The following is a 16,392-nucleotide window of genomic DNA, read 5'->3' on the forward strand; positions in this document are numbered from 1 at the left end:
CATCAACTTTGTTGCTCTTTTGTTGGCTCCTCATCTCCGATGAGGAGGTCGCCGCTGGTTCCGTTTTCGGGAGCAAGCGACTGAACATGGAATCGGTATGGGTGGATCAGTTTCATCCCTTGGTGTTCTTGTCCAAAGGGAAAAGTTTTGGGCGTAGGGGGTGCACCTTTGGGTACACTGCCTGCGTAAGTCACCCGGTTCGGTTACCCAATCTCCGTGTTAGACGGCTTGAGTCAGGTCAAGTGTTTGCTCCTGACGAGTTGCATCGGAGCAACAGGAATCGTCTGGGAGGCGCCGAGCGCTTCTCCCATTCGACTCGGAGAGCAGGGTGGTAGGAACTGCGCCCCCCTATACTCCTTTCATGCTCACCGGTAGTCTTTCCTTCTTTCCTGAATTTCTTTTAATCGCGTGATTGCTTGGCAGTTCCATAGATTCGACATCTAAAGCAAAGAGATCGATGCAACTTTGTTTGCATCTATCTCTTTGGTTTAGTAGTCAAGGGTTCCATGTACAGGGAGATCGATGGAACTTTGATTCCATCTATCTCTCTACGGGTCTCGAAATGCAGCAACCTCCTCGTGGTGAGACCTGGTAATCGGTGAGAATCGAGCCGATAGCTGTGATTGTCAAATATTTATTCTAGTTAGATATAAGAATTTCTCTAACTTGCAATGCTTTGGTAGAATATTAGAATAAATGTGACTTTAAATGTTGTTCGATTGTTCCTACCCTACTCTAGAATACGAATATAGTAACATAGAAGAATAAGTGAAACTTGGAATATTTCAGCGAGAGACTGTAACTGATGGGATTTTGACGATTTTTAAAGTCCTCTCTGCTTCAGCACCTTATCGAATACCTATGTACACCAAGTTGCAATTTCTTGATGAGGTATTCCGCGCTACATCATCAAAGTATGTCTTCTTCAAATAATCCTGTGGTTTATATCAATTTCTATGTTAACCCCCGGTTGTCACACTGGGTCTAATTGACCCTGCAATGTTTTAAGCAAAACACTTTTTGTCGGAACTCTTATTGTTTCAAATTTTTTTTTAACATGATGACACTTTAAATGTCAACTTACAACGATGGGCATATATTCTACAATGTTCAAACTTTATCTGAGAATTTTTGAGACTTAATTTAACAAACAGTTTTCAAATAACAACTGATTGAAAATTGGCAGGGTCAAATTGACCCAGTGTGACAACGACGTTCGAAAAAGTAGGTGTGACAACCAAGGGTTAAATAAATTTGTTCTGCGTTAAATAAACCCAAGTAGGACAGCAAGGTTAAAAGGGGAAAGTGCTCTTGTTTTATTGCGATCCATCTTTCTCTGTCGTTGAACGGTATACGTTTACAAAACGATGTTTAAATTGCTACTCTAACAGAATCATTTGTAAATCGCGGGTTTCGAATGACCTAGTTTTACCCGTGTCGAATTCTAATTTCTACCACGCGCAGTATTACAATCTTTTTCGAGACTTCACCGGTAACATTGCACGTGACACGAAAATGGTAAGGATTCTCGCGAGCCTCCCGAGCGTGTCACACAAAATTACAATGCGTGATAGGTCTATCCTATACCTGATCTGTAGCGACAGGTCTATCCTATATCTCGTCTGTGATAAAAGCGCAAAAGCGCGCTACAGAACATTCCGAAAGTCTGTTATCCGTGGCGCAAAGGCGCGCAGGGTATCGCGCCTGTGAATGCCGCGATCGATCCGCGTGCCACTCTCGTACACGCAGTTCCGAGGCGCGTCGCGTCAGCTGATCGGCGCTGGCGTCGCGACCAAGTGTCAAGTTCGTCGAGCAGGTGGTGCTCGCGTGCCAGCGCATCCGTAATGGCGTGCGACGGCTAGGAAAAGGGCAACAACGCGCACGAGTGCTCGGCTTTTCGTCTGTTTTAAAAACGTGAGAGTGCGTCGGTGCGTGCGTGGCGTGACGGTATCGCGAAAATGACATCGTCGTCGGGCGCCCTGCCGTCGTATCAGCGGTTCGTGAACGGTGTACCGGCCACCCTGTTCTCGAGACGGTCGTTCCGTCCCCGCGAGAAGTATCTGATCCTCCTGGTGTTTTTGTCGTTCGGTATCGTCTGTTTCGGCACGTTCTTCTTCCTGCCGGACTTCCGTTCGGGCACAGGAGGCGCCGCGGTGAACAGTGTCTACCGTGTGTACCAGCACATGCAGAAAGCGGGACCGGAGCTGCTGATACCGGCGCCACCTCGCCTGCCAGGGGGCCTGAAGGGCCCTCTGGCCCATCCGAACCTCGTGCCACCAGGACACGAGGGTGCTGATCATCAGGACGTTCATCTGATCCAGGACAAGCAGAAGCTGCAGGTCCGCGCGCGTGTCGCCCTATGACGTTGGCGTTTCACTCCGATTCCGACGCTCTCGAACCTCCTAGCCGTGCGGAAGCGTGCGTCACCTGTCACCGACCCGTGTGACAAACGGAACGGTTGTCACACGCTCTGACACACGTTCGGCGCTCGGCCAAGCGAGCCTCTCTTATTTTCCTTTCGTCCGGTCGCGCCGTATGTACCTTCAGCTGTTACATGCCTTCCCAGGCTCGTTTGTTTACGTACGCCGTTTGTTTACATACGTGACGTGTCGCGGGCACACGTGTGCACGCGTAACGGCTTCGAGATTTCGCACGGCTCGAGCCACATAATTCGTCCCCGTCCCACCGGACCGCCGCGCGTCCGTGCTTCTTTCCTTTCGTGCTTTTTCCAACTATCGACGACCGTCGTCTGTAGATTTTCGCGCACGGACGCGCGTGAAGTGCGCCTACTTACCGACGCAGAGCGGCGCGGCGCCCTCTCACGCTCGATTTCGCGGGATCGATCGGCTCGATGGAATTCGATCGCTCGAGGATCATCTTTCGAGAGTGCGATTCGGTTGTTATGGCTACCATTTTTCCGTTGGCTCGGTCGTTAGTGTCGCTTGTCGCGACGGTATGATTGAATGGACGGAAGTGAAACGTTTTCAAGTACGTTTCACGCGGTTAATATTTAACGCGCGATCTGAGAATTGAAAGTGTTGCTCGTGCAGATTGCAGTTGATCTTTCGTGGGGGCTGTCGCCAAATTGGAGCGCTCTGAGCGAGAGTCGTTCCGAGCTCGAACGGTAGACGTAGACCGAATTGTGCGCGTTGCGAAATGTAACTGTGCGAACCTCGTTGACCGTGATCGAATTATCTAATTTTTCGTTGGACGGCGGCCCGGCCCGGCCGTGTTTCGCACCATTTCCGACGCATCGACGCGACCCTCGTTGAGACACTTTACTCGCGCCGACCTATATACACGGCGTCCCTCGACAAGCGTCGTGTGAAACGCTATTTAACGGGTGGAATATGTAAGAATATGTAAGAAGGATTTCCTTTATTAGTTTTCATGCACAATCGTTTTAAATTTGTCGGGATTGTTTAGGAATCACTTTGTGTTTTCTTAACACTCGGACACCGGATGCTTGAGCAGAACGCGGGATCCGGATGCCCGCCATTTTGACCCATAGTGAAAGTTCAGCCATATTTGTACATTTTGAAGGAAGGTTTTGTAATTAATTTTGTTGTCATTATTTTTTACCGTTATATTATTATTTTTTAATATCTTATTCAAGAAAACTAGAACAAACTATATATGCATGTACACATGCATCTATAACGAAAAGTCATTCCGTTATTCGAATGAAGACACGGAAATTAATAAGTACAATTAGGCTGCTTAAGCTTTATCATTAGTGTGAATTCGCTAATAGGAATAATTATTTATATGGCCAGGTTATTTTATGATAGAATGCTAATATGTTTACGAGTTACACGTGTAAATCTTGGAAGCGGGATTTACACTTTGAAAAAAAAATTGGAAAGTTGGGAATGAAGTTCTTGCTTTATACTATTTTATTCTGTATAAAAAATTATGAACGAAATTCTTGTGATTATTTTCCGTATCTTCTATCGTTTAGCTAGTGTGTTCTATACATTTTGTTTCGAGACACTGTGTATACAAGAGGGCGGGAAAATTTAACGATCGTTAGGCGTACTTACCTCGATTGATTCACAACATAGAAAAATAGTAAGCGCATTAGCAGAATAACGATGTTCAGTCGGCAATAATGGACACCAATATACATAACTGATTGTGAGACATAGATTAACATGGGGAAAATATTTTAGCAATGAACGTAATAGAACTGAGTGATAGGCCATTTGCATAATTGCGTCGAACTGCGTTACATACAAAATTAAGAAGGCATTGAAATGCAAATGTGGAACTTAATTTCTGGGTATTCAAGGTCACTTGTACTCCAAAACTTGTTTTTTTTTCAAAGTATCTTGGTACTTGCTGCAAATGTGGAAGGCTATTAGTTCGTCCTTCATTTGTTTAATATTCTCTAAACCTCCAATGTATTTTAGAGAGTCGCTGTAGGTATTTTTCGATCTCGTGAAATTGAAGGAAACGCATTAATTTTGACAGAGAAGATATGTAGGAAAATTGCTTGATTGATATCGTGTCCTAAATAAAAAAGGACAAAAAAAATTATTTCGTTGTTTTCTCGTACCATTTAGCAACTGTTTAATACTTTTTAACTATTCCATTTTGGTATCGAATTCCTTCAATCTTACTTCTATATTTAGTATTAGAATAATGTGTCCCATCAGTACAGTAACTTATACAAAAATACAATGCTAAAACTTTGCACTATTTAGTCCATGAGCTACCAGATATCGCATCCTTCAATTTCGTTTCAATGATTCATCGTTTCTACATAATCCTTTAATTTCCCTGTTTCGTTCTGTTTTCGCGAAACGCAATTCGTAGCGCTTGCAAGCGATCGATGAGGTGATAAAATTGAAGGAAGTTAATAGAACGTTACGATTCACAACGAGAAAGCGAGGGTACATATGTATATCGTTTCATCAGGGACGCTAATTAACGATGACGAGCGTGAGATTGCAGTTGAATTTACGAACTGATAGTGCACGCACTAGCGAATCGCAGCATTCTCGAATTTATTCCACGTTCGCGCCCCTTTGTCACCGTGAAATAATAGAATTTATCGGTGATTTACATTTAGTCGCTTCACAGGCATGCGTTGGCAAATGTTTGGCGTTGCAAAATGCGTCCCAGCGCAAACTTAGTTTACATCGTTATCGAGAACGATAGCTGCAAGCTCGGATAGATCTGCATTTTAAGCCGTGCCGTACAGTTGGAGCTTTTTAAAGAATAAATATTAACGTTCGCCGAACGGCTGTCATTAACAGTGATTGTTTTTTAACTGGAAATCGCGATAGGCACTGTCCAGCGTTTACCATTTTTCAGGGCATTCCCATCTGTACGAAACTGAAATGTACGATGAATTCATTAGAAGCCTTGCAGAATTTTCTGGGCAATTCTATCACAAAGATGAAAAGAATTCCAATGATTTTAGCTTGAAATTAAATGGCTTCAGGAGTCTCATTTTGCGATCGGGCGCGTTTGGGAATTCAGATTCGTTGGAAGTTTGGTGAAAATTAATTTAGAAGTTTTTGCTGGAAACTGGATCTGTCGGAACTGTTTCGTTATTTAATTAAGTTTGACAATCAATCGAGCAACGTATACAGAATTAATTTAGCCTCATTGTGTAATTCCGTTCATATCCCAGAATAAGCTGTTACATTAAATTTTGTATTATTCACAGTACAGACAGGTAATATTGCGTACTAATTATTGCACGCGTTACAGTATTTAATTATAAATGGCTACAAGTGTCTCTCACGTTTTTCACCTATTTATTACTTCTGCTAATTACCAGATACTGTGCCAAATTTCTTGTTTCCTTTCAATGGTTACCATTTACTCAATAACACTTGTAATCCGCTTACAAGGCACTGCGCGCTGATCTTCATAATCATAAGTAATAAACCTGTGACCAATAAGAAAATACAGCACGATTAGTTTGCCAAATGGGCCTTAATGATCTCACTACCCGCTGGGCACGCATGAAGTAAATGAAATAATTGCAAATCCCATTCATCTGGGGTTGGGGATGTTACATGCATCAAGGTAGTATGTTATCAAGGAGATTGTAGTTTTTTATACATATAATAAATATCATTTTATTGGCAATGCCTGTGAATTGCGAAATCGACGTTCAGATTTCATGTTCAATCCAACTGTCGATTGAAAGTGTTACGAATATGAAGTTCCGATTGGTTCGTGGTCCAAGTATTGTCGTTACCATTTAATACGGACCGATTGCGAAATACAGTTTGCGTAATGCGGACCCCTCGAGCGATCCCGCATGTACAATAATCGACCGCGATACAGCGGCACGAATGATTCGAATTAAATCTCGGGCATCCAACGACGACTTTAAAGACCCATAACGGCACGTAACATCAGCGTTTAGATCGTTTTTTGGTGGACGTACTTATTTAGTTTACTAGGAATCAAACTAGTGAGAATAATAATTAGTTTGCGGCAATAATATATTGAGAATCCTCGTATTAATATCTGTCAGGCAATTAGCGACTTCGTCAGTACGTTGTGGTAGTATCTTTAGGTGATTAGCATAGTGTGTTATTCTTTGAAAAATTTTGAAATTGGTATCGAACTGAATTAATGATGGGTGAATGTTTCTAAATATCTTAGACAATTGGCGGAGCAGTTTTACTCGTCGACTAGCAGCTATTAAGTTTGATTAGCTTTTCTGTTATTAGGCAGCCAATTTCTGTTTCAAGAGTGATTCTTTGTGTGCCAATACTTCGTGGAATTCTTCTGATGGCATCAATTTTGCATAATGATCGTCGTTATATGCGACATTCTCTTCGACCTTTAAATTTTGCCACGCGAATGGTCGTGTCGTTTTCAGATTCCACGAAGTTACATACAATTTTAATAAATTAAGCAGGGACGTAACGAGTAGAGAACTGTTTGACTTAATAGTGGAATCGAGATTCCTACGACACTGTAGTATTTCGCATGAGCAAATATTAAGTAAGGCGTGTTAGATAAGTAGTCCGACTGTAACTAGATACTCAGTAAAAATCGGCGCCTTTATCGATCGCGATATCAACTTCTGATATCGTCTGAAATGGCCGATTGCACCGTGTCACTTTTTTTTCGAAGAAATCTATCTGTCGCTAATTTCGTTGATAGCAAAATTCAATTAAAGACAAACTTATTAAGAAAAAGAGACGTTAACCAGTGACTATCTAGGTAGACGATAGTTATTGCTGGATCAATCGCATAAATAGCTATTATGAACAGAAATGTCAGTTAAGATAAGTACATAATTGTCTCGTTATTCGTGACTGCAGTTACAGCGGACAAAACTACTTCTATCAAATAGGCAAACATAATTGGGGAGAAATATTTTCGCGAGAAAACATTAAGATAGCAACTAGGAATAAAATCTCCATCAGTAATAGCTGGCGGCTATAATTCCTTAATGGAAGTAAAGCTACAGCAAATACTCACTAAAGAGTGAAAGTAGAAGATTAACAAGAATCAGTACACCTTATTAAAATAAATTCTATAAAGGAAAGAAAAATGAGCCGCAACTAGAGATTAAATCTCTTCCCACCACAACGTACTAAATACATAAGCGATTTATTAGAATTCCACGCTTATCCAGTAAATGTACGCTTCCTTTCCAATTACAGCGAAAAAAAAGTGTACATAGTTACCTAGAATTTATCTGGCGAAAGCTGCATTTCAGTTGAATCTCGCGAATTAATTGCATGGGTAATGCAAATAACGATTAACGATAAAAGTGAAATCCTTCCTTACATACCGGATTCGAAATTAAAATAGCTCTTGCAAACAAAAGTCCCAGCACAGATAAGTAACGAGTCAGCAGGGAATGCGATTTTTCGCTGTGAAATACGAATTTCACCCTGCCCATTCCTCGCGAACGATCCTACCCAGTGGCTTCAGCGTGGCTTGCAGAAATAAGTTTCCGCGTCAGGCGCACGACGTTGGCACCGTAGGGCGCGAGAGCGTTTAATCGGGGCGCAAACGAAATTAAAGAGGTGGTGGAAGCGACAATTCGCTTTTCTTTCGCGAAATCACGGCTTCTAAAGCGGCTAGGTGGTCGAGGGTAATCGCGGCTTTCTTCGGCCGCGGCCGGAGCGAAAGAAGCGGGTTTACGTCCAGCCGAGATTGCATTCGGATGGTGGTATTCAGAGAGACGCGCTGGTCTGAGCTCCCCGAGCTAGACGAGGAAATTTGATTTTCACAGCGTAGTCGGGGCCACCTCGTCGGGCACCCCTAAGCGCGGCGAGAATTTTGTATGAAACGAGCGTAAACGGAGGCTGAAGAGAAATAGAATAGCAAATGGGTATCTGAACGAGGGGTGGGGGGGGGGCGTGCATAATTGAAAAGATTGTATTGTAAGCGTGGGAATGTCTCGAAATGAATGGAATCGTTTGTTGAATAAATGGGAATGTTCATGCTCTGAAGAGATTGTGTCGCTAATTACTGACCTCTCCAGCTCAAGCATCCCGAACCTTGAATCGTAGTTCATATTATTAATTCAGCTCCAAAAGGAGCAGTTTTATCATTTCACCTAGCAAAACGCTGGAGTGTCCGGTTACGTTGGGTATTCTTGATAATTTAGTGGAGAACTTAGCAGCACGCGAAATCAGATACCCATTTCTTCTTGCGTTATTTGTCTGATGATCTCCTCGTGGATTTCACCCCTTTGCAATCGGTATCCTTAAGTGATCGCCGAGTGGATGACTCGTAGGACTTATTAGACGCTCGTGCTTCGTATGTGTATACATGCGTTAGAAAGAGAAGAAACGCAAGGGCTCTGGGAAAAGTTGAATTTTATTACTGTATAGCGGGAGCATAGTGCTTTATGTATATTAAATTCAAATATACAGAGCGTTTCGCTAACTCTCTATTATAAGGAGTTTTTATGAATGCATTCGAGACATTGGAGTAGGTAATTCTTTTTAATCTTCATCGCATGAAAGACCCTTTCATTTTTCCACTTTATTCTGACAGAATACATCACTCAAATTTTCTCCTTTTTCTTCGATACCCTATTCAGCGATTTCTCTAAAGCCGAATTACAGTTTCGTTAAAGAAAACCAAAGCTTTCCGCGCACCTTTGAATATCAACGTAACAATCTCTACAGTGCCCTAATTTCTGCATCTCCCATGATATATTTGAGACCTCGAGCCAGGCAGACAGCAAGTGAATCGATTGCAAAGGGTGAATTATCTTTCTGTCTCGTTCGTTAATCGTAAATGCCAACGAACTGGCGATGAGATCCGAGTTCCATCAGTGCATGAAAATCGCCGTCCGACAATCTCGAGCCGCGATACGACCTGGGCGCGAATTTCAGGCGAAGATCGACGAGGAGTACCAGCAGCAGAAGACACTGGAAAAGCCGGAAGTGAGTGGTGATACGCGTGTGCGTGCGAGTAGTTCGTCCTCCATCGTCCACCGGAAGGACGATGTCGTGGAGACGGTGCCACCCGCGCCGGCGGATAAACTTCCTTTGACGGTCGGTGGAGAGGACAAGGACCCCGTCGCCAGGGAGCGCAGGGACAAGGTGAAAGAGGTGAGTCTTGCTTTCCAATCCTGTACATTTAGAGGGGTATACGATTACATCCTCTTCCCAAGAATTGGGTTAGGTCTGGGGTAAAAATAGGTATACCATTTTTTTTTATTAGAAAAATTCTATACCCTATACTTTTGTTAAACCCTGCAGCATTTTTTAGGACAAATAAAATAAATCATGGAAACACGCTGGACGAAAATGAGGTCCACAGGTGTAACTTTGAGAAATGGCCAGAGATGGGCAAAAAATTATTCGAAATAAAACCTTTCTACACAAATTTTTATTTCAAATAATTTTTTGCCCATCACTTTGGCCGTTTCTCAAAGTTCTTTAACACCCTCGAGGTTCCCTTCGCACCTTAACACGTTGAACTCGGGCCATTTCCAGAGATGGGCAAAAAATTATTTGAAATAAAAAATTGCGTGCAAAAGTTTTATTTAAAAAAATTATTTGAAATAAAAATTTGTGTACAAAAGTTTTATTTCAAATAATTTTTTGCCCATCTCTGGAAATGGCCCGAGTTCAACGTGTTAAGTTGCGAAGGGAACTTCGAGAGTGTTAAAGAACGGGTGTAGAGCTTATAGATAATATATGTCTTAACATATATTATCTATAAGCTCTCGACCCGTTCTTTAACACCGGAGGTACATTGTCAAATTTGATATTGTGAGGGCTAGAAGGATTTCCGACTGATTTGCTTCATACTGTTTAATTCGCGAATGAAGAATATTTAGAACTTATGCGTTGGTACCAAATACTGAATAAGTACAAGTATAATTAACCGTTCCTCGATGGTATTTGAGTGTTATTCGAAACCTGTGGAGTGAAATTTTCTTGGTCGTTTTTGGTGCTTTATTTTTGGTCGTAATATACACTCGGCTTCAACTTTTCCCATTTATTTCACACCCGTACGCGAACTGACACGAGGTCTGCATTTAATCGTTGCATTCTAGTGATGCTCACTTTTATCGTGAACCAGTTTCGCGTAGTAGGTTGTATTCACGTGCAGGTTTAATTGACCGTTCCATGGGTGATTATTCCTCGAAAGCAATGCATCCATGACGGGAACTGGCACTCTCAGGGTACCTAAGCTGTCTCACCAGTGCTGAAACTGTAAAAAGCTTAACTGGGAGCATTCTGTAAGTACAACAGCTGCACCTTGGCTTAATGAGGAACGAGGGCATCAAAAAGTGGGCTTGGATCTGGGAAATTTCGCTGTTTTTCTCGTGGAGGAGTGTAAGGGTCGAGAAATTTTCGTATCTCAAGTTAGGAAAAGTCAAGTGACTGTGTGCCATTAGATGTAAATCTCTCGTTTCGGGAATTGCATTTAGACTATCAATTGTAGTGGGTATGCTCCAAAAATCTGTGAGTCGTTTAGAAATCACTGTGGCAGTGGCTTGTATCTTTTCGATTCGTGTTCTACACTAAATACCCCTTTTGATAAAAATAACTGTTCTCCTTCGGTAATCGTACTGTTTGTAAATAATATACGGAAGCAGTAGTAACATCAACGATGTTTAATCAGAGGGACAGTAGAGTAGGTAGGCTTGTTATAAAATGAGGAGACCCTCGAGTTTTCAGTCTTAATTAGGGAGACACTGCTTGGCTAATGAACACTCATTTTAACTGCTAAAGATTTTATGCATGAAGTAGGAAATAGGAATCTTGCATTTTGAAAGGCTGCTTTCAAGATAGAAGCAATTGCAATTTAGCAGCCCAACTTAGAACACGCTCTAATATTAGAATTTTAGAGAACTGAAATTAGAATAGCCGGAATATGTAAAATCAGAATATTAGAGAACTGAAATTAGAATACTCGGAATATATAAAATGAGAATATCCCAAAATTGAAATTAGAATATTCTGAATATGTAAAATCAGAATATTAGGAAATTCAGATTATGTAAAATTAGAATACTATTAGAAAACTGGAATCGGAATATTCGAAAATTGAAATTAGAATATTTAGAATCCGTACGAATGTATTAGAAAAATTGGAGATATCAATTTTGAAGTTTAGAAATCGCGAAATATTTCGTAATTATTATTATCGCACACGATATATGTAGCAAAGAACATGGTGAATTATTTTAGTGAATTAAAATAACTTCTCCTCGATATTAATGATAACGATGCAATTGCAAACCGCGAGAAAATTTGCAGTAAAAAGTATTTGCACGGACGGCTTTCCAAGAAAACGTTTTCAAATTCTTACAACTTCCCCTCGATATATTAAATACCTTGCACGTAGTTTTCTATTTTTGCGATAATCCTTATTTTCAAAGTTTCCTCGTTACCACGAGGCTCTCAAGTGTGGGTGTCTCGAGCGTGGTTTTGATCTCCATTTTCCGACTAAATTTCAACAGTTGCCTATTCCGCAGTTGGACTGGTTGCATTTGCGTATAAATGAGAATACAGTATGCACATTCATGGATATTCCGATTAATGGCGTTTCCCGTACTTGGACAACGGTGTATGCGAGTAAATCAACGTGAAACGAACTTTGATCTGATTTCGATTTGCGCTTATTGTTAGTGAGAATGAAAGTGAATTACCAAAAAATATTCACGGATGAATGATACACTTTCCGTTAAAGCAGAAAAATAAATTTCTCGCAACGCAAAATTCACTCGTATAATCGGTACATAGGTATTCATCAGTTCTTTTTCCATTTTTTTGTGCCTGAATATGAAGAAGCAAACGAAGCTATCTGGGTATTAGTACACAGTATCGTAGACCAGAGATGGACACAATTTTCATTTAAATAAAATTTCAAATAACGAATAAAAGTTAAAAACATTACGCGTCATGTATCGAATAAAGTTGACCCGAGTTGACATCATTCGACAAATAAAGCTAATTTTTTTTATTAAAAGTTAAAGTTAAAGTTGAAAAATTTATTCGACGCTGAAGTTTAAACCCTCGACGAATAAAAAATGAACTTCATTGCTCAAATAAAAATCTGAATAAAACGTAAATAATTTGTTATTTAGTTAATGCCGAACACTATCGTAGACTTTAATAATTATCGGTGAACGTGAATAGAAATGCGTATGCAACCCTAGCGACTTTATTCATTGTGACTATTCAACGTGTCTCCTTTTTGCTTTAGATTCTGCAGAAAATATTTTTTTCCACATATCTGAGTTTTCGAACATATGATTGGACTGCTTATGGTGTCTTGCTATTAGTACTGGCGATATTCGCAATGAATGTTCGGTGTGATATAACTTTGATACATGGCCATCGAACATCCACCAACGACTTCTAAGCTTTTTTGGGCTTCGTGAATGGTTCGATGAACTATTATCTGTTCATCGAACTATAAAGTAGTTCTACGTGGTCAACTAAATGGATAGAATGGATTAAACTCGGAAGGATGGGGGATTAAGCTCTCTGTAAAAGCGTGCTGGCGATGAAATCCGCAGTTGTCGGCTCCATGGCAATTACGAAATTTAAAATATAATAAAAACAGTATGAGTAATTCATTCCTTGTGTGAAAATATACGATCGCGTACCTCTGTTTTCAATTATATCACGTAAAACAAATGAGCTCATCCTTCATCAATAGGCACACTTGAAAAAATACAATTAAATTCTATTAAAATATTATTACATAATAGGTATGTCCACTCTAAATTATCAAATTTTCATTAATTCCATAGAATCACTAATATATTTCATTGCATTCTTCATTAAAAAAAACCATTCAATATTACAGTTTAACACGATGGTTGGATTATTATTAAACTCACGTGGAAACAATGAAACAAATTTTCAATTTCCCCAATAGAAGATTCATTTATTCCTTCCGCGCAGACTGATAGGTGCGATTGAAATATTTGGTTCGCCGGGCAAATCCTCGTTAATGTACGTACATATATTTTATTGGTAGAATTGAATCCCTTTTAGCGAGGAACATTTTGACGGTGATGTCGACCTACGATATCTCTATTCACCAGGCGAATTAATCGACTTTTCGACCGTGAACTCGTTTTCGAGGTTTGCAGATGGTTCGGTGCGCCATTATCTGTTTATCAGACTATTAAATGCTTTGGTCCGTTCCAGGATAAATCTGGTTCGGTCTCCCGTCAATTTTTAATATGTCTCGTATCACGGAATGCCAACGATCCGTGTGCTTGGATCAGTCATACAGCAGTGATGTTTTTCGCGCACCCCACGTACGAACATTTTTATTCACTTGCCCAAATTCCTGGCGCGCTTCCAATTCATCAAATTCAATCGGTGTGCGATAGGGGGAACGGGAAGGGTGTTTTTTTCCCGCGATTTAAAGCTATCATGCAATTCTATACAGTATACATCATGCGATGTCTTTTTCGTGCAATCGAAACGCCAATATTTGTTATTTTATTATTAAGGTAATTGAATTTTTTACAATATTAGACAATAGATATTAAAGATTGCATGTAAATTGACAGGTGCATTTCAGTTTCATTATATAAACATCTTGTTAAAGTATAAAGGTTTGTGATTCTTTTGATACAATAGTTGAATATGAAAGTTTTGTGCATTAGCACCTGTAATGTAAAACACGTAATATATGTTACCGTAAAGTTGCACGGCGTTATGGAGGGTTAGCCCTTCTATGATAGTTTGGAATGATGATTGGATAACGGATAGTGGGGTTGAGTGAGTTTCTAGAAATGAGAGTGGTGTCAGGCAAGTAATTTGGAAAATTGACTCCTCTTGTTCTTTGATCAAGTGGCATCCTTCAAGTTTTCATTTCTCAATGGAAGGCACTACGTATTGCTGACTTGCAGCACTGTTATTCTCGGGGGTGAAGATAATACTCGATCAAGACAGTAGACGAAGTGCACGTTTTATTTAATTAAACACGTGACTGTACTTCTGTTAGCATCGGAATAATTTTCTCATGGAATGATAAACGGTAACAGGGACGTAAAAGTCCCAATAAACAATAACTCAAGGTAATTTAACTGTTGAAACATAACTAAATAGGTAACTTAACTGGTAATTTAAATTCGAGTCTGTATATCGGAAAAGACATATTCTAATTTGCCAGATTTTCTAGATTTAAATTAACATATCGATGGCTTATAAATATTGTATGTCTACTTTTGGTGAAATTTGAGTTTTTATATGAAACAAATAGTTCTTGACAGTTTCTTCATGCTGTATAAAAATCACATTTATATTTGTTTCATAAATTTGTCGAAAATAATATTTTTATTTATTGTATGTCCCGGAACCTTACGTACCATTGCATTTTTAAACCTGATTTTCTCGAAAACACTAAAAGTCGACATACAATATTTGTGCACTAAACCATCGATATATCCATCGCAACGGTAGCGATAACTTGTTATTTATTGGCGATTGATATGTAAAAAAAGGTCGTATGTAGGTATTACTTATTCCAGATTTACAACTGATAAATTGTAGCTTCTAATTTGTATTCTAACAAGTCATCACTGCGATAAACACTCCGTACGCATTTCCTTGAATTACCTCAATATATTTCACGCTGCTATGTAATTAGCAAAATATAGGTGTCCAAGATCGTCCTACCTAAAGAATTCCAAGATCGCTCTAACTGAATCGTTCACAAGTCTTTTCTTTAATAAATATAATACGCCTGTGTTGCATTTATTTAAATTCACTTTACCTAAGTAAACCACGACGAAGCAAATATTCTATTGAATCCCATCGGCATCTTCTCCCTTTGCAATTAAATTTAATCGGCTCTATATTCACTAATGCGAATCCACGGTCGCGTTTAGCTTTGTTACTTCTATCTCTGATTGCGGTCGCTTGTTCATCGCTTGCTGGATTGTGGTGCACGTGGTAATATGCAGGCGGTTGTATGCAAGTGCGTTCGTAATCGCTCAGGAATTCTCGTGGCATGCCGTTAACAATTGACACTACGTTTCGCCATCGATCGACCATCTTTTTGCAAACAGAGGAATTGCTGTAGGTACAGCTGAATTCGGTGGCATCCAATGCTGTTCGTTTACGCTTCAGTATCTAAACGGCAGCAATTCAGAATATAAATTCAATGTTGTTCACGGCGCATAGAGGTCCCTGTATAAATGCTTTAGCTCATCGCAGCAGGAAAGTAAGGATGTAAAATATTTCTGTGCGCGTAACTTTCTTCGGCGCTTTTATGATATCGAGCTGTTTTCATTTTACTTTTCAGCGGATTAAACTTCTCGCGTACAGAAGTTTGCCCGAGAGCTGCATGCCCTGCACCGGGGCCCTTTTAGGGGGATTAAAAATTTTAGCGGAGTCAAAAAAGGCTAAACTTCACGGCCGTTCAGCGGGGAACTTTTTTAACAGCTTTCTTAACGTCCTTTCTCTAAAGAAACTTCCATATGAAAGACACGGGAACGCGGTATTTGAGGGCCACGGAGACCAGATAACGAGTACTAGATAAATTACGCGATAGCTTGGAACGGTACAAAGTCGAGAATCCTTTCCCTGAAGGTTATCGTCTTATCAGTATAAAATGCGAATTTCAAGAAATCGAGATAAGGAGACCAGGTCTGCCTGTGTACAAAGCGATTAAAAGGTAACCCACTGGAAACAAGTCACTTTATATTCCCATTTATTCTACAAACTTTCTGCGAGCAGAAGCTGCATGCATCTGAAAATAAAATTACAGTCGAACTTCGGTAACTCGAACCGCGATAACTCGAAAACCTCAATAAGACGAAGATTTTCTTCGAAATAAAAATTCCTTAACTATTACAGGATGATCAGTGTAAAATTTGCATTTGACTAATAGTTGAATACTGATCACACAATTTATTTAAATTGACATTGACGCCAGCGATACACGGTAACGACCCTGTCAGAC

The 16,392-nt window shown here is 40.2% G+C and overlaps 1 protein-coding gene across 1 annotated transcript; it reads left to right on the plus strand.

The window, feature by feature from the left end:
• Window positions 1–1,729: 1,729 nt before the first annotated feature.
• Window positions 1,730–9,638, plus strand: LOC143371184 (mannosyl-oligosaccharide alpha-1,2-mannosidase IA-like). The gene is made up of 2 exons (XM_076816133.1): window positions 1,730–2,339; window positions 9,336–9,638. Exons 1-2 carry the CDS (start codon window positions 1,959–1,961, stop codon window positions 9,636–9,638), a joined length of 684 nt encoding a protein of 227 aa, XP_076672248.1. The 5' UTR covers window positions 1,730–1,958.
• Window positions 9,639–16,392: the final 6,754 nt, after the last annotated feature.

This window comes from Andrena cerasifolii, chromosome 7 (assembly GCF_050908995.1).
Source record: "Andrena cerasifolii isolate SP2316 chromosome 7, iyAndCera1_principal, whole genome shotgun sequence".
NCBI lineage: Eukaryota > Metazoa > Arthropoda > Insecta > Hymenoptera > Andrenidae > Andrena > Andrena cerasifolii.